The sequence below is a fragment of the Salminus brasiliensis genome, chromosome 5 (genome assembly GCF_030463535.1).
Source record: "Salminus brasiliensis chromosome 5, fSalBra1.hap2, whole genome shotgun sequence".
NCBI classification, from domain to species: Eukaryota; Metazoa; Chordata; class Actinopteri; order Characiformes; family Bryconidae; genus Salminus; species Salminus brasiliensis.
The window spans coordinates 28487355-28506489 of record NC_132882.1 but is presented as its reverse complement, the minus strand read 5'-3'; the positions used below and the strand labels follow the sequence as shown (position 1 = coordinate 28506489).

The 19135-nt window shown below is 40.1% G+C and overlaps 1 protein-coding gene across 1 annotated transcript; it reads left to right on the top strand.

The window, feature by feature from the left end:
* The first annotated feature begins 55 nt into the window (after positions 1–55).
* On the top strand, positions 56–17597 carry capn7 (calpain 7). Its single transcript, XM_072680062.1, has 21 exons — positions 56–700; positions 1032–1140; positions 1843–2000; positions 3201–3268; positions 3951–4157; positions 5415–5501; positions 5913–6039; positions 6151–6236; positions 6489–6582; positions 7569–7715; positions 7853–7959; positions 8084–8204; positions 8910–9054; positions 9149–9248; positions 11073–11208; positions 11330–11405; positions 11533–11678; positions 12082–12144; positions 12262–12392; positions 12767–12850; positions 14962–17597. The coding sequence occupies exons 1-21, from the start codon at positions 599–601 to the stop codon at positions 15116–15118; spliced, it is 2451 nt and encodes an 816-aa protein (XP_072536163.1). The 5' UTR covers positions 56–598; the 3' UTR covers positions 15119–17597.
* The last annotated feature ends 1538 nt before the right edge of the window (positions 17598–19135 follow it).

Genomic DNA, 19135 nt, shown 5'->3' with positions numbered 1-19135 from the left:
AGAACCGGAGAACCGGTTCAAAAGATTCAACTCTCAACGAGAGCCAGCCAGGCTAGGGGAAGACAGTTCAGTCGCAGATGTATAATTAGATATGTGAATACGTGAACATGGGTTTGGGTATACAGTCTAGGCAAATGAGCGAAGCTGGGACATTTGTGTTTTTGGTTTAAGCCCATCTGATGTAGACGACAACTCCGGGAAACGCCCACCTAGGCGGAAGTGCGCCGTGTTTGTAGCTAGGGTTGTTATTGACAAGAGCTATTAGCACTAAGTTAGCTGAGGACTTTCTCTTACTCCGGAGGGACTTTGAGGGTATTTTGAGGGTAGACAATTTCGAGAAACGTCCCTACCTTGAAATCGTTTTATTATTGGAAACGGAGTGAAGTGGAATTTTACTGCTGTGTGCTAAAAAAGACGGTTTGTCTGTTAACTTGGCTAGCTCGTGTTTAGCCTGTGTTTAGCTTAGCTGGCATGGAGAAGAAGCCGTAGAGCTCTCACAGGCTATCACAGACTGTCAGAGAGAGAGAGAGAGAGAGAGAGAGAGAGGGGGAGAGAGAGGGAGAGGGACTGGTGTTTCTCTGGTGTTTAGGGTGCTAAAATGGATTGTAGTGCGCTGGAGCTCGATGCTGTGAAATTTGCCAAATCGGCGGTGTTTCACGACCAGAAAGGGAAATACAATGAAGCGATTTTCTTTTACAAGGTGAGTTTTACAAAACCAGTGGCTCTATGTGATGACAGGTAGCTAGATAACTAACTAACTGTCAGAAAAAAGACAGAAAGTGGAGGTGCTTTCTGTGCTGTATTCAGAAGTGTGTTGATCTGTCACTTGTAGACACATAAACACACATTCACTTTGGCCCACAGTGCCTACTTTCAAGACATTATTAGAAATACACTTGACACATATGTAAATGATAGGTTATTTATGTAATGTGATCACATGATGTTTTTTTTTCCCTTTTAATCTGCATCAAAAAAAAAAAAGACTCAAGATGGAAAACTGACCACTAATGGTTTCCTTTTGCTTTCAGGAGGCAGCCCAAGCGCTCATCTATGCCGGCATGGCTGGGTCGAAACTGGAGAACATTCAGGGAAAAGTGAATGAGTACCTGGAACGAGTACAGACTCTCCTCAGCGCTGGTCAGTGCTTCTCTGAAACACTGGAATATAGTGACACTGTCTGGAAGACATTACTGCCAACACACTCTAGCAAAGTGGACAAGCAGTTAGGTCTGTTACCAGTTCAGTTTATAGATATAGAAGTGGATCTATTTGAGAAATAAATAAACGTTAAAAAAACGTTTTGGGGTTTCTCTCAGTGTTGTCGTCGTCGTCGTCGTTTCACTTTCAGGAGAGAACTTATGAACTTATACTTTCCATTGCTTATGCTCCAGTAACGCTGGCTCCAGCCAGGGCTTGGTTAGAGTCTGAATGTGAGTAACAAAGAGTATGGGTGTGACTTTCAGAAAGGATCTACGTCATCAAAATCCTCCTTTCTTTTTACGGCTGTAAATAAAAGACTTTACCATCTCCCACTTTCTATTAATGAATAGTAATATGATAGCCCAGCCCCAGTATTAAGAAACATGACTCACTTCTCTGATAATAAAGCATCAGACTCTGATTCTGAGTAAGCAAATCAAGAAGCATGCCACTTTTACGTCATATGTGTGCAGTTTATTAGTTTAATAAGCCTCTACTGTATACTGGACTATTTGCTGACTTTATTTCAGTAACAGAGTTTAACATCACCTCAAAGTTATATGTAGTTTTAACTGCTGAATGGTTACATTTATGTTCTTCGTCTGTATGTAAACACACTGATCAAATCTCCCTCACCAGTTCAAGCACAGAGCAGTGACCCGCTAAAGACCAAGCATCAGCTGGACCTCGAGCGGGCGTACTTCCTGGTGACCCAGGCCTTTGAGGAGGATGAGAAGGGTAACAGTGACGAGGCCATAGAGCTCTACTCACAGGCCGTGGAGCTGTGCATACAAGCAGTGAGTCATTAGCTTTGTTCAGACAGACCTCTCGAATAGTATTTTTTTTACAGGTCTAATTTTAGCAGGGGGCGGAATTTCTGCAATCTGAATAGCAAAAGAGCACCGGTCATGTTCATGTGTGGTTTCTAATCCAATTAAGAGTCAGATTGGATTTCATGTGTTCATGTGTTGTCCGTGGTGCAGCAGTTCCTGATTTCAGAACGTGTGAGAAGAATGTTTTGGTGTAGAACTTTTAGTTTATATGTTATATTTCTACAGTGACCGCTTCAATAAGGGTCAAATTTGTGCATGCAAGGTCAAACATATACATACAGCACACCTAATATCTGGTTATATGTCACCTTGACCAGAGCCTTTTTGGTAACCATCACCAAGCTTCTGGTAAAATTTTTTGTTGGATATTTGATAGGTATCTGGGCAGAATTAGTAGATTGTCCTGCACGCGCCTGACCTTTCAACACAATCCACATACTTCAGGTCGGGCCTTTGGAAAGGCCAATCATAAAGCTTGATGTTCGCCTGCTTTATCCATTCCACACCTCCCAATAATCTGTACTTACATTTGCAACAACTTTTGAATGCACAGATTATTTTGGAATCTGCAGTTGTTTAGTAATGGCTCAGAGACATTCCTGACCTGTGTAAATCTACAGTTGTCCTTCTCAGATCTGCACTGAGCTCCTTTCTCTTTCCCTTTGTACTCTGTGTTGGTCAATCCAATAAGTGCCCTTTTATGTGGGCACAGGGAAGTTACCAGCCATAGTCCATCATGATCAAGTTAAAAGGCCTTGGTCTGCGTTTTGGATTTTTCAGCACCAGTAAAATAATAAACTCAGTGGTTGTATGAACATATTTGATCCAGTGTGTATAATTCTGACCTTGGAAAAAATGCTAGTAAAAAAGTACTAGGGTGCATGGAAGCTGTGGTAGAGCATTCATAATATGTCATTTTATTACCTGGTACATGGTACATGGTATAGAGGAGACAAATGGAGAGAAAATGTATCCCATGTGTATGGTAGTAGAACATGCCAGCAGGGTTGTTGCCTAGGAGTTTTGATAGTGAGAATGCAAGCATGACTTTATAACCTGTCAGTTTTGCAGCAGGTGTTGGTGTGGGAGCACAGAGCTAAAGTGTCTCTTTCAAGATTGATTGCTTCATTGACCTCTACTCTCCTTTCTCCCTGTCTCCTGCAGTCCAACGAGACCTCAGATCAAGCACTACAGGGCAAATTGAAGCAGTTGGCTCGCCAAGCACTAGACAGGTGAACTTGCATTGTGGAATATTCCAGATGTATTACAATGTAGGGGGTATAAAAGTGTGTGAATCCCACTACAGAAACATGGCTGATTGGTTTAAATGGGAAAGGTTGCTGTCTTTAATTTCTCTCCATGTCTAGTCTAATCACATTTACTGAACTTACTGGAGTGCCTGCAGTCCTGGGATTTACTCCCTGAGAACCTTTTTGTGGGCATTTAACCTAATTCTCTGGATCATCTGTGTGTGTACATTGAATAGTACAAGAAATGGACTGTATAATATATGATTATTAAGTCATTTGGATTTGAGAGAAAAATGAGATTTAGTCAGACCTTCGATGCAAGAAGCCCTCATAAAGGCCCCATGATCAGATTGGCTCAAAATATTAAATATGTAAATATGAAATCTGTATTTTCCCCACCCAATTCTAAATACCGTTGCTTAATGTGGTGGCTATAGCAGTTTGTAGCACAGATACACAGAACTACAATTAGTCAATAATTTAAACCATTCGCTGCTTTGCTGGTTATGATGGCTGTCGAATAAGTTCAGCATAACAGTTAAATGTTGAATGATTTTGCCTTGTTTTGATTGTTATTCTGTGATGTAGTTAATGTGTTGTATTGGGGCTCATTTAATTTCACCATCACCTTTTTTTTGTCATTCTCCTTCTTCATATCGTTCAGGGCAGAGGGACTGAAAGACTCCCTTTCTAAACCCACACCCCAGGAAAAATCCACTGCCTCCACTCCTAAAGCCCCTGCTCCAGTGAAGCAATACCTGCCTCTAGGTCCTGACTTCTCACTCAATGACAAGCCACAGCCAGTAAGAGCGGTGCAGTCCAGCGAGCCACAGGGTCAGCGATACACGGCGGAGGAGATAGAGGTGCTCAGGTTAGGACAGCTAGCTGCTGCAGCTACACACACTCTAACATACTTCCACATTTGTGATGGCCCCACGTATATGGCTGTGAAAAGTGACATGCAAAGGTTTGGGCACCACTGGTAAGAATTTCCTACTGTAAATAGTTAAGTAAGGAAAAATACTGGTTTACAAAAGATAAACTTTTTTTATTAGAATTATTTTTGTTTGGTTACAATTTTAGTTAAATTGGTTTCCATTTTAATTAGCTTGTTAGGGCTATGGCTTGATCAGTCATCTTCAGAAGGAGCCAGATGAAGCAAATTGCAAAGCTTTTAAATATTCTGACTCATCAAACCCAGTACCAACGATCAGCAGTTATGGGGTCCTCTAAACAGCTGTCTATCACTCTGACAATAAAATAATTGATGACCACAAAGTACGAGAAGGCTCTAAGAAGCTAGCAGTGTAGATAGTGTTTTCTAGTAGCTGTTTCCTTAGGTTGTAATGTAACTAAGAAATGGCGGTGTTTGAGTGTTTGAGGTCAATATAAGGTCTGGAATACCTGTAAACCTTTCCAGGAGAGCTGCTCGAAGGATTGCTGGAAGCGCAAATTAGACCCACTGTTTATTCGTGGAATGGTGCTGCACACTTGCACAAATATATCCTTCATGAAAAGAGCTAAATAAAACATTTCCTGCAAAAACTACCCTAGACCCTCATTTGGAACACAATTATAAAGCTGAACAAAGCAGAGCTTTATTTTAACTGGTAAGTGTGATGACGTTACCAGTTAGCAGTCAAAACAAAAGCTGAAGTTGGCTTCTAATTTTAACTCTCCATTCCAATTTAAATAGTGCCAGTTACATTATGTACACAACAGTAGAACGTCACTGCTGCATTATTTAAGGTGGAATTTGACTGATAGTTTCATTAAGAAACTCAGGAAAAAAATAATCAGGACATCCCTAATATTAATCCAAACAATACTGGAAAGAAGTTCTGTGGACTAATTATTAAAACAGAACCTTTGGCTGCACGGGGGTGGTCTCAATCATGCTTTTAGATCCAGCCAGTTGCACAGGGAACATTCCACTGGTAAGATAATCATTTTAAATGAATTGTTTTAGTTACTTTAGTTCTTTAATTTACCTTTTGGGAATTAGGTTATATTTAACTTGCTTAACTCTCTTCATTTGCATGTGCCCAGGGGTGCCCACATTTTTACCTGCCACTGTATGTCAAATACAGATGTGTTTCTCATATTGATTTTGCTTTGTGTATTGAAGGAAGACTTCCAAGATAAACGGAATTGAGTATGTGCCATTCATGAATGTTGACCTGAGGGAACGCTTTGCATTTCCTGTTCCATTCTCGTGAGTTATTTGGTTTTTTTTTCGGTGTACTTTTCTGAGGATAACTAGCGTTGTCTAATGACCAAGTATATAGAACTGCTGTAAGACTCTAGGCATATTATTCTGTGATATTTATCTATATTAAATATCATTTATTATCTATATTAAATTATCTATATTAAATATAATTCATAATTCAAACATGGTCATTAATATTTAGACATATTATTTAGTAACTACTATGAATTATCCAGTAACTACAGTCACTAATATGTAATGTATGCAGTTAGGGGAGTGAATAAGTCAAATGTAGGGTACTTATCATTAAAGTGGTAAAGCTGTACATGCTTTGATTAATATACTATATTATGTTCGTAATATAATATAGTTTCAGAGATTTGCTCAAAAAGATCATTGTTTGTTTCTGTAAAGGGACAAGTTTGGAAAGCTGGCCCTGTCCCCTAAACAAACTGCTATCTTCTCTCGCTGGATCCGACCGGACGACATCTGCAACAACCCCACCATGATCTTCACTGTGTCCAGCTTCAGCATCAAACAGGTGCCACTGTTTCCTGTGCTCCAGAACTCTTAACACATCCGCTGACCTTTTCATGTCCTGAGTTTTTAAAGTTTTTAAAGCAGCTCTAAATACTGTGTTTTGTTGTTGCAGACGGTAGTATCAGACTGTTCTTTCGTCGCCTCTTTGGCCATTAGTGCGGCATATGAGAGACGCTTTAACAAGAAGTTGATCACCAGGTAGAGTCACACTGCAAATCCTCTGCATTACTTTAGCTGAGTCACAGCTGACGACAGGGATTACTGCGCAAAACCTTGAAACCATTCAATCATCTGCTTCGTATTCTCGGCAGTGCACTCTCAAAGCACACCTGACTCAATTTAATGAATTAGTAATGGACAGCAGTGTGAGTATCGCAGTGATGACGACATAAGAAATTCACAGAGGTGTGTGTCTGTGTGTCTGTGTGTGTCTGTGTGTGTGATTTTCAGCATCATTTACCCGCAGAATAGGAGGGGGGAGCCAGAGTATAATCCATGTGGGAAATACATGGTGAAACTGCACATAAATGGAGTCCCTAGGAAGGTACAGATTCTGTGGTTTACATTTTACTGTTCAAAAGTTTGGAATTTTGATTATTGTTAAATTACACATGCATAAATAATAACTTTTGTAATAATAATTACTTTATTAATAAAATAATGAATAATAATAAAACGATAACCGTGATTTTTAAAACCAGTTGTCAGGGCCCTCTTAATATGTAATGAGTTGAGAGAGAACAAAAATATGTGTTTACTGTGGGACTGTTTTGAGAACCACCGATTTGTACAATGTTGTATATTATTAATATATAAATAATGACATCGGAGGGTGTATATAGATATTTTATTCAATATTTTATGTATATTGTTAAGAACACAATGATAGATTCCAAAAACCTTGTATTTCCTAAATGGCAACTTTCCAGGAAAAGGAAAAAGTCTTTTTTAACTTTCAGTAAAAGTCAAAGTACAAAGATTTTATTCCAAGTCTTTTCGGGGCATTTCTGTCAGTCCATTCATCAAGAAATTGTGAAACAGTGTCAGGAACAACTGCCAGAAAAACTGCAAAAATAGAAATACAAGGTTTTTGCGTGACCTTGATGATATACTTCATGCTATGCTTATGTACTGAATAACTCATGATGTTATATAATGTGTCAGATTATTTGCTTGTGATTGAGTCTGGATGATAATATTTCTGTCATTCCTGATGCTGCACATGTTTCTTATTCATCTTAGTACCATGTACAGCTCCATTCATCATTCCAGATACAAAACATCCTATTTTCTATTAGTAATTATTTAAAATGTGTGAAGTTGGACTAACATCATAATTGTATATTTATTTATTCGCAATCATTAATTTATAAAAACATAAAATATAAAACATATTATATAAAAACATTTATCCCAAACTTTTGAGCAGTGAATTAGAAGAAATGTAAAATTATTTGCATGCTGATCTTTAATGACATTTGATTAGCACCGTTTATTTGCAAAGATGTGTTGAAAGCATTTTGCCTTCAGGTGATCATTGATGATTTCCTCCCAGTGGACCGCAACGGCGAGCTGCTCTGCTCCTACTCTAGTAACCGAAACGAACTATGGGTTTCTCTCATAGAGAAGGCCTACATGAAGGTGATGGGTGGATACGATTTCCCTGGCTCCAATTCTGTAAGGATAAGTACTAATAACAACATTTTAAATCTGTGTGCTAATAAGACAATTACATTTAATATAATCTAATAGAACTATTACGTATTTTTTAACCCTTTGTTCTTCCTATTGAGATTATTTGTTTTTATTTGTAGAATATTGATCTGCATGCACTGACTGGCTGGATTCCAGAGCGCATTGCCATGCACTCAGACAATCAGTCCTTCAGCAAGGATGACACTTTCCGCATGCTTTACCAAAGGTAAGCACAAGAGAAGACCCGCAGACCTGCCATCGCAGTGTTCTGCTGCTGTTATTAAAGACTGTGTTCTTTTAGCTGACAGATATTTGAGCGTCACTGTCTGTTGTGAATTTCACTTTGACAGGTTTCACAGAGGAGACGTCCTCATAACAACAGCGACAGGTGTCATGACGGAGGAGGAAGGAGAGAAGTGGGGCTTAGTGCCTACGCATGCCTATGCTGTGCTAGACATCAGGGAACACAAGGTCAGTTTGGGATGCCCTTTTCTCTTTCTACAGACTTTTCATTTGGTCATTATTCTCAATGCATGCACATTAAAATGATTGTGTTGCCATGGACATATTGTGCTTCACCACTAACATCCTGACAAGCCTTGGATCTATGCTGGAATTTTAGGAAGTGGCCCATGCTTTATTGTTAACCAACGGGTTTTGAGGCCTGTACATTTTGTCCTACATACGTTAATTTAACCACTACAAATTACATTGATATTGGAGTTAGTTCCTGTCTCTAGTGTTCCTGTCTCTAATGTTGTAATGTTGTGGCTAGCTAGTTAGCGCCTGTCCAGTGTATACTTAAAAAATCAAAAATAGAAATAAAGACAAATATCTAAAGCAGAGGGCCACAAACTAAAGCATTATAATGATCATTTAAAAAAACTTTCAATTCTGAGGCAGCTGGAGGTGTGCTTGTCTCAAGGACACATGTTGTGGTTTCTCATGGTCTAATTTGCTTATTGCATCCCCTGCCTGCCCATCTGCCGCTCATAGAAAATGAACAATTGATATGTCACTGTTGCTTGCCATGTGAAAAGCCCATAATACTAAAACGAGATATATTGAAGTAATATTCCCGACACAGTCTATGCATTACATGTAGCAATTTCTACAGTAAATAAGCCAGTCTTGCCTTCCTAACCAAGGCGTCTGATTCACTGTTATGGACTGCAGGGTAAGCGCTTCCTGCAGCTGAAGAACCCTTGGAGCCATCTCAGGTGGAAGGGCCGTTACTGCGAGCGTGATGAGAAGAACTGGACTCCTGATCTACTTAAGTACCTCAACTTTGACCCCAAAACTGCACAGAAGTTTGATAACGGTAAGAGAAAAACTTCTGGGTCTTCAACACCAGGTGAACCGAGAAGGCGTAGTACCACAGTAGGGCCATGAACTAACTTGGGACTGTATTTAAGGTGTGTTCTGGATCATCTGGGAGGACTTGTGCCAATACTATGATGTCATCTACCTGAGCTGGAATCCCAGTCTGTTTAAAGAGTCTTCGTGCATACACAGGTCAGCCCCTTTAAGATCCGTATTACAAGTGCGAAGCTGGATGGCTTCATCTTTTATTATGTGAGTGGCGCTGTGTCAGTTTGTCTCTGTGAGGATATTATGTACTGTACTGTAGTTTGCCACTAACCTCCAGCTAAGCTCTGGGTCAACGCTGTTTGTCTATGAGGAAAAATTAAGGATGTTTACAGGAGTCGGCTCACCTTTAACCCGCCTGTACTTTTTTTTACTAGAGTAAGTATCTGTGTCACATAAATTATGAAGTTCTAAAGTAGTCAAAATAGGAATATTGCTATATGCTTCAAACATAACGTCCCTGTTTTGACCTCAAAAGACTGGCAACCTTACCAAAGTGCTCCTCCAAACCAACTACAAGCTTTGTCAGAAGTCAAATAGCTATGACAAGTCGCTGATATTGCTGTATATTAGAAGGTATGCCAGTGACGTCACTGGTGACGGGAGTCACTGCAGCCATGCCCACTGAGTAGCAAAAAGACAAACTGAGTGGCAGCATACGTGTTTAGTATGAATGCCGCTAACGCAAACACTCCTAAGACCATTCACTTGACTTTGCTCTCAGATCTGAAGCTATATCCTATGATGTTGATCCTGTGAATGGCCTCAGTTAGCTGGAAGTTCCTGGCTACGCGGCAATGTCCGTGGACCACTGATTCTTTAGTAATTTGGTTGGATTGCAGTCATGACCAACTGCCTTTAACTATTTCCCCTAATAAACACAGCCTGCTGCAGAATGATTTGCCTCTCAGCGGGAGAACGTGCCATCAACACATATCCCCTGTTTGTTTGTAATAGCGGCTCTACTTTTAAATGACATGCATGTACACCCATTAGCCATAAAATAAAACCACTAACAGCTGAATAGTAAATTACATTGATGATCTGGGTACAGTGGCATCTGTCAAGAGGTGGATATATTAGGCAGCAAGTGAACAGTCAATTCTCAAAGTTTCAAATGTGTTAGAGGCAGGAAAAATGGACTAGCATAAAGATCTGATCCACTTTGGCAAGGGACGGATTGTGATAGCTAGATGAGTGGGTCAGGCAGATCTTGTGGGGTGTTCCTGGGATGTAATGGTCAGTACCGAACAACTGATGAACCGGCTACACGGTCATGGGCACCCAAGTCTCACTGATGTTCGAGGGGAGTGAAGGCTAGCCCATTTGGACAGGACTTAATGGATCTGCTGTTAACGTCTTGATTCAAGATGCAACTGGACATCAGTTCAGACGTTTTGTGAAGTCCATGCCTTCACTGAACAGAGGTGTTTTGGCATGACAAGGGGGATCTACACAATATTGGGCTTATGTTATTAGGTTTTAATGTTCTGGCTGATCGGTGTATGTAGCATTTACATTTACAGCATTTAGCAGGCGCTCTTATCCAGAGCGACTTACAGAAGTGCTTCGCTGTTTACTCCAAAAAATATCCTTAGCTTGTTAGAATAGACTAGAATTTAAAGATACCTCTAAGCTTAGACACTAGTAAACAAAGCAGAATTTGTAACAAACTCATAACTCATGTGATCCATTAATGGTTCAAGGGTAGGACAAATAAGCACATAATCAAAAACAGCTTAGACTTAGGGTTTCTTGTTTGTTATTTGACCAACTACCAAATGATGCATGACCCAAGAGGTCTTTAATCCCACATCATAACTGAGCTGCGACCTCTGTATAAACCTTCTTTCCAATAATGCCCTAATCTTCAAAGTATACATGAAGAGTCCCTGAAGATGAAATTGAGGATGGAGGAGGTTGCAGGGATGCATAAATGTCCAGCTTTTGTTTTCTGTCTTGCCTTTGCAGTAGCTGGGATGGGAAACAGGGCCCTGTGAAAGATGCCTACAGCTTGGCTAATAACCCTCAGTACAAGCTGGAGGTGCAGTGTCCACAGGGGGGTGCTGCAGTGTGGGTGCTGCTGACGAGACACATCACTGACAAGGTACAGCCACAAATGACAATGACCTTCACCTGTTATATTTAATCACAGAGTAGACTAACTGAATGCAATTATATGACATTTAAACTGTGATATTATGCTTATTCTTTCTTTCATCCTCAAGGATGACTTTGCCCAGAACCGAGAGTTCATCACTTTAGTTGTTTACAAGACTGACGGAAAGAAGGTCTATTATCCAGGTAAGCATCTTTGAATAAATCAAACGGGCAATTATGAGTAATTCTGTTTTTTTAAGCTTTTATGTATTAAACTCCAGCTCTAAATCAGTTTACGTAAGACTCTTTGTCTTTGTCTCTGCTCTTGTAGCTGATCCTCCACCTTATATTGATGGCATAAGAATCAACAGCCCACATTACCTGACCAAGATCAAGCTGACCAGTGCTGGAACTCACACATTTACACTGGTGGTGTCCCAGTATGAAAAGCAAAATACCATCAACTACACACTAAGGGTAACTCTCTTTTGCACACACATTTATATGGTACCATGGTGTGTGAGGGTGTGTTCTATTGATCTTGTGTGACTTTTATATGCTGCCATTTTGTAGAAGAGAGAGAAATAGGAGAAAAAAATGTACAGCACTAACATTGATATGACCCCAAGCTCATCTGGAGCTTATTTACATTAGAATAGCTTCATCCTTGCTCACAGAACTGTTTTCTGGTATGTTCAGATATCCTTATGATGTGTTTGTTTACAGTCCTTGTGTTTCTGGCTCATTTTAAGAAGCTTTTTTTAAAAGCATCCTGGCAATATGAAATCAGTACTACTGAGAGACTGGCAGCAACCAGTTAGAGTTTTGCATGTAGTTCACTAACTACTATTATTATTAAATGCTCTGATTTCTCTACCAGGTCTACTCAGTGTGCAAATTTAATTTTGGCAAAATTCCAACACCCTTCACCTACACCAAAAGGGTAAGCGTGATCTAGATCAGTCGTTTCATTTATTGTGAGAACCGTATGTGTGCGTTACTACTCCTGCTATACTAAAAAGACTCCTGTCTTCTCCTCCTCTTATATCTGTCTGCGCAGATCAATGGCCAGTGGAAAGGGATCACTGCAGGAGGCTGTGGGAACTACAGGGACACCTACAAGAATAACCCTAGCTACCAGTTTAACCTGGAGAAATCGGGGCCTTTGCTCATCGAGCTCCGAGGCTCAAGGTAAGACTGCCTGTCTACCTAGAACCACTTGAGGATGCACATATCCCTTTTGCTTGCCAAATGTCCAAAAGTGGTGGGGGAAAATTCATTGGTTATGTAAAATGATAATAAATTTAAAAAAAGCTACTGGAACCATGGCACAGTCAGGAGAGAGGGCAGTGTGGACTCACTGATGACAACCTTCTGAGACTGGCAAACAACAACTGGTCCACAGGCTCACTAACAGTAACTGTCAGCATTGCATACTAAGTAATCTTTTCTATAGTAGCATCCCAGTGAACATACACATGCATGGTTAGGATTGTAGTCTCTGTATTGTGAGGTGATTTGACTACTTGTCAAACATGTGAATGTTGTGGGTTTTGTTGTGGCAGGCAGTACAGCGTGGGCTTTGAGGTTCTCCCCGTGTCCATTGCAGGTGACCCAGCTGTCCTGAGGAAGGCCAGTGGAGATTACAGGTAAGGTTCTTCTGTTCTTCCCTGGAGTAAAGGCACAAAGAGAGGTGTATGGAGGAGAAGTCTTCTCTCGTAATTGTATAGGTGTCAGGACAAAGGAGAAAATACAGAAAATAAAGCCAGGGCTGATATTCACTGGAAAAAAGGGGGGGAACATGCTGTTTACTGAGGCTTTCCCAACAGCTGGCTCAATGATAGACTGCTGCATACATTTCAGTTGTTTATAATTACTGTATGGACCATTCTTATGAGGTACCATTTATGGTATGGTAAGGGCTCTCCATCGCGGAGAATTGTGGGCCTACTAAATGTGAGTGAGTGTGCGAGTGTGTAAGTTCCATTAAGTGCTTGTAAAAGCCTGTATGTGAACATAGGACATGGACCCATCAAAGCCAGTGTTATTTCTCTAAATCTAGTCAAGGGTTATGATGTGGTCCATATTTCAAGAGTAGTGTGATTTTATGTATTCCATTTATATATGGTCAAGACAAAATATACGGTCAAAAGCCGATCCGCACCGAGAGCCCTTCGAGCTTCAAGTACGGCTCATTGTCAAAATGACAAATCAAAATCATTGTACAAGTACAACTGGGTTGGTTTGGAGGTATGTGTAAAAACAACAGAAAATAGACAAACATCTGGAGGAACAGCAACTTAAACACAGTCAGATCACTAGAACCACAGATTTTATGTTTAAAGTTTTGTGTTGCACTGTACATTAGTTCCAGCTGCTGCTTTAACTGCTGCTTTTACCTTCTGAGAATGCTGTTATGAGCTGTGATTAAGTTCTGTTAATAGTGTGTATAGGGGACTGTGGGTTGAGTGGTAAAAACAGGCTCTAAAAAAAAAAATGTCTGGATATGCCTGTATGAGGACATCCATATTATGAACATGTGCAGTTTAGTAATTAGCACTCCCTGCATGAGCTTTAGAGGTAAATATAGTATTTATTTCTGTAGGGTTACAAATGCAGTAAAATGAATAAACACACGAAGAAATGGGCCGATTATTGAGCTGTGGACACTAGCGGCCATTTGGTACTATTGGTTGCATGATTAATTGGGTATGTCCCAGAATCTGCCGTTTGGTCCAATGCTAGTTTTTAAGCAATTATTAAAATCTGTCTGGTATAATTCCAATATCTCTGTGTTTCACTACTGTGGACATAATTTCTGTGGTTGAATTTGAGTACACAGAAATAATTTATAAACAAATAAATTCTGTGAATTTTGTGTGATTTCCTGATTAAATATTCTATTATATTTCCTTGTGGATAAGTGGTGCCTCATTATCTTAGTCACTTCTAAATCAATAAATATTGGTTCCTTGTTTTGTTGTCTTGTCAAAAGTCAAGAAAGACCTTTTAAAAGAGACAATCTGCAGTTGTGGTTGGAAGCTTACAGCTTACATGTCATGGTAATCTAAGGCATTCAGAATTTTCTTTAAAGATATTTTTTTCTGGGGCAGCATGAGTTACAATATACGTTTTTTAATAGAAACAGAAATGGTGCAGATGTTTTTCATTTTTGGGGGTCTTTTAAAACTCATAACCCCATAAATCAACATAGCACAGGCCAGCCATGAACTGGAGGCTGCTGAAACACTAGTGTCTACAGTCAGGAGAGGTTTACATCTCATACATCTACTGTATAAGAATGTAGCCCTTGCTCCCAAATAGACACATTTTAGGCTTAAAAGAGCTGCTGGAGGAAAGGTTTTAGGGTTAGACAAGGCAAATATGTTAGCCTGAATGTCCAGAGGTATATTGGAGAGTACAGTGACCCTTTGTCTCCTTTAGCAGGACTGTGTTTAAAAGTCAGGTCCAGACAAATGAATTAAACTTGACCAATTCTGTCAAGTGATCAAATACCCAACCAGAATTCTGCCAGAAGCTTGTTGATGGCTACCAAGAGCGTCTGGTCAAGGTGAAAGTTCCTAAGAAACATTTAACCAAATATTGGTTGTTGTATAAATATTTTTAATCCTGTAGGTATAATTCTGACCTTGTGTTTAATATTTCCATGGCATTCAGGTCTGTGATGATAATGTGTATTGTAAACATCTGAGCACATCTGTACATGCTGTGTAACTCTCCATTCTTAACCTCTCGTCAGGTGTGGTTTCTGCTGTTTGGAGATGGACCACGTCCCTGCAGGCATTTACAAGGTCATCCCCTCCACCTTTCTGCCCAAACAGGAAGGGCCCTTCTTTCTGGATTTCAGCAGTGCCACTCCTCTTCGCGTGTCCCCCAGCCCCAAAACCGATCAATAACCTACTGCAGCACGGCGGCGCCTTCTCTCGCCAGTGATGCAGTGTCTGTCCCTCTACCCCCTTCGTTCAGTCAGACTGTTCCCCACAGTGCTTCCCACACCTAGTGCGCGATCTGACAGACTCTCACACCCTGTTTACCGGACGCCGCATGGTCCTTGCTATGATTGTACAGCGTTGGGGTCAGTCAGAGGCACACGCTGCTTCAGAATCAGCACACCGACGACGCTGGTGCATGAACATTTTATTCGTCTCATTTTTCCCTTGGATGACTTTTCACTCAGGAGACTGCAATAAACTGTTGAACTTTACAGTGCTGTATATTACAGGAACATTCCTGTTGGGTACATAGTTGGCTATGTAGCTTTTTTAAGGGCTCTTCCTACGGTATATGAAGTGCAGATGACGTCAGGTGCGGCGCTAGATGCCGGTGTCCGAATCATCTTATCTAGAAAGCATCATGTAGAACCAGCAAGACTATTTTACTACGTCTCAAAGGAAGCCATTTGCTTTTGTGTCTGGTAAGCTCATGTTTTCAGGTGCTCTCTTTTGCGATGTCATGACCCATCGAGCCAAAGCTGTTTTGTTGGCTTCTTAAAAGGGGTAATATACTGTATTGCTGCAGAATAGGGATGCTCAGTCCTGGGGCCGGATACAGAAAAGCTTTCCTAAGAAAATAGTTGATGAATACTAAGAAGTTACCATTATCTTCCTTAGAAACTTCTTAACTTTGTTTTTGAGAAACGTCCAAAGAAAAGGTCTACGTCAGATTCATGATGTGTTTCAGTATTGTTCACAGCTCTAATTTTATAATGATGGATCCCGTTGTCCTTGTAAATTGAACAAATCCTAAATAAGAAAACATTGGTGATTGTCAGAATCGTAATGAAAACTGAAAGTGGAAATTATGTGCAGTTCCCAAATTACGTGCAGTTCTTGAGGGGAAAAAAGTATTAATTATTTTTGTTAAGACAAAAGACAGTTTAAAATAAAATGCACTTATGATCATAAACAACACCTTTTAAATTTAATTTCTTAGTTAATTCTCTACAAAATCGAGGAAAAACTGAATCAGACTAAGTGTAAAAAAATTATATCTGTAGACAAGAGATAGAAGTGATGGTGGAAGACACGGCCAACAAGTTTAAAAATCTGCTTTGGAAAATAAGTGGCTTAACATTGAAAGCATTTATTGTCCTTATGTAGGCAACCTTGTATAAAGGTTTATTATTTAAATAACTTAAACAATTTCACTTTCTAAACTCTTACAGTCTAAGACCAGCACGAGGCTGTTGTCAAGTCAAGAAAATATTTAAGAATACTGTCTAGAATAATCTGTATTTTTACATTTAAAAAAAAAAAAGCATTCGCCCACCATCAAAATCAAATTATTTAGTTTATCTGTTCTTTTTTTTTATTTTTAAAGAAAACAAGATAACAATTAAAACATTTTTAGTAGAATTTATTTTGGTTTGATTATTTATTTATTTATGAATTATTATTTAATTATTTTTTAAGCACATCTAAGAATTTCTTTCTTAAGACACTTTTGTGAATCCGGCCCTTTTGTCCTTGAGAGCTGAGAAAAAATGCAAATGCCCCTGCAGCTCTTAATTATCTGAATCAGGTGTGGTGGAAGTACACTCTGCGGGAAACTAGATCTCCAGAGGCAGGATTGGGCACCCCTGCCTTAGGTGATAGGATCCTTGGGAATGCGTTCTTCCTAATAAACGTAGGTATTTCTAGAGGATTGTTTACCCAGATTGTTTATCTTTTATCCACTCAGAGTCTTTTTTTCTTTTCAGTGCAGTGAAAGGAAAGAGGGGAAAGAAAAAAACATCAACAGACAGATTAAATTATCTCGAGAATGACGAATGTTGTTATAAAAAAGATTATATGGACGTTCATAAATGAGACTTAATGTGATACAGACAGAACTGCCCGGAGGAGACACCGGGGACGCTGCTGCTGCTGCTGCTGTTGTTGTTGTTGTTGGAGAATGGAGTGAAGTAACCTTCTAAATTGGTCCTAATTGGAGTCAGCAGGTTTAGATCACAGCAGCAGCCACTGTAACAGAAATGCCTTTCTTAGAAACATCCATGTGGTCCAGAGGTCTTATTAATGAAAGGTTCACTTTTGATGTGGGATCGTTTTCCATCCTGAGACAGGATGCATATTTTAAAGCAATAATTTTGCAAAAATGAAAACGCTCACTATTTTCCCTCCCAAAATGCAGTCGATCTGCCTGGACGTGTTTGATGTCTGCAGGTTGCTTCTTTAGTTTTGCACTTAAGACTAATTTGATGTAACGATGCTGCTAATTTCTGACATTGAGGTGAGTGTGTGCTAATCTGTGTACTTTAGCTTCCATTACTTGTTAGCTACAATAGCCTCTCGGCTCCAGCACAAAACTAAAGAAGCATACATTAGACTCTAGTGGCTGGTTTTCTTGGATGTGAATAAAGCCTAGTACTGGACTGTATTTGGAATAGAGCTTTTTCTATTGAAATTTGATGACTAGGCTTAATCCCTATCTGGGAAACCATCTCTAGATGATTTGGGCTGAGGGGAAAACTCTTGGTTTTGGAAAATGGTGAAGAACAACATTGAGCTCCCAAACGTGATAAGTGAAGAAGCTTTTTAGTAATTGACCTGCATTACAAATCAATTACAGCAGTGGCTCCCAACTTTGCTCCTGGTCCTACACATTGGCCTACAAAGCCCCCCCCCCTGAGGTGAAGTAGTTGTTATAGACCATGATGACACGAAAATGTGCCGGCCAGGAGGAAGTGCTCAAGGAACAGGGTTGAAAACTTGTGTATTACCATGTTTACTGTTCAGCCTTTTTACTGACATCCCCATGTTAAAACACATGATGATATCTTCATGGAAATAGATGTAAGGTATACGTGTATTGTACATGTATTCATGTGACTGAAAATGGAGAAACAAATATGTAATGTACAGTATAAATACAGAGACAGCTATGGACCTAAAGTGGTCAAATAATGAAGTCCATCTTTCCTCTATAGGCCTTCACAGTTTTCCCTTCACCGCCCAGGTCTTGACTTCTGTACTGCTTTGTGGAGACTTCTATTAGATAGAATTTCTCTGATGCATCCAACATTGGAAGGGTGAGGACAACACATGCGTAGCCATGTTTCCTAGCCAGCGCATTAGAGCTGGGTACCCGCCTCTTTCCTCAGAGCTTGTCAAGAGGCGGGTACCCAGCTCTAATGCGCTGGCTAGGAAACACTGGTGCTGGTTAGCAGCCAAAATTCGAACCAGTGATCCTCAGGTCATAGCGGTAGCGCCTCAGTCCGCTGGACCACTCAGAGCCAAGATCTGACCAATATTTTAAACGGATTATTTGATGGTGTATTTATTGAACTCCAGAAGAGCAGAATGTTTGGGTGACACCTGCCTTTTATTCATTTTACTACATTTATAAACTCTACTTTTACATTTTTGTTAATGCTAATCAAGGTACGTCTAGGTAATCTAGGTATCCTAATATCTCTATGTACATACCGACACACTCACCAAGCACCGTTGTATTAGGAAGATCTGTTCTCTTACTCATTAATCTAATTATCAAGTCAGTCACTTGTGTGGCAGCATTGTAATGCAAACAACCATGCAGATGCAGGTCAGCAGCTTCCGGTAAAGTTCACCCTCAACCATCAGTGGGGAGAAAATGTGATCTCTGTGATTTTGAGCATAGCAGGACTGATGGCGCCAAAAGCGGAGACTGTAGTGGGCAGAAACTCAACCAAACTGGACAGTTGAAGACTGGGGGAAAAAGAGAGCCTGGTTTGATGAATCCTGATTTCTGCTGAGATAGTAAACAGATAGTAGGGTCAGAATTTGGAGGCAGCAGCATGAATCTATGGACCCAATTTGCCTTGTGTCAACGGTCCAGGCTGCTGGTGGGGGTGTAATGCTTTCTGGTCTCACTTTAAGCCTGTTCATGCCAATCCATCATTGCTTTAAAGCCATAGGCCATAGCCATAGTATTGT

Excerpts from the sequence above, each read along its gene's own strand:
- capn7 (XM_072680062.1), top strand. The coding sequence starts at position 599 with ATGGATTGTAGTGCGCTGGAGCTCGATGCTGTGAAATTTGCCAAATCG. Across the intron at positions 6,040-6,150 it reads CCAGCTTCAGCATCAAACAG|ACGGTAGTATCAGACTGTTC; the intron begins GTGCCACTGTTT and ends TTGTTGTTGCAG. Across the intron at positions 9,249-11,072 it reads GAGTCTTCGTGCATACACAG|TAGCTGGGATGGGAAACAGG; the intron begins GTCAGCCCCTTT and ends TTGCCTTTGCAG.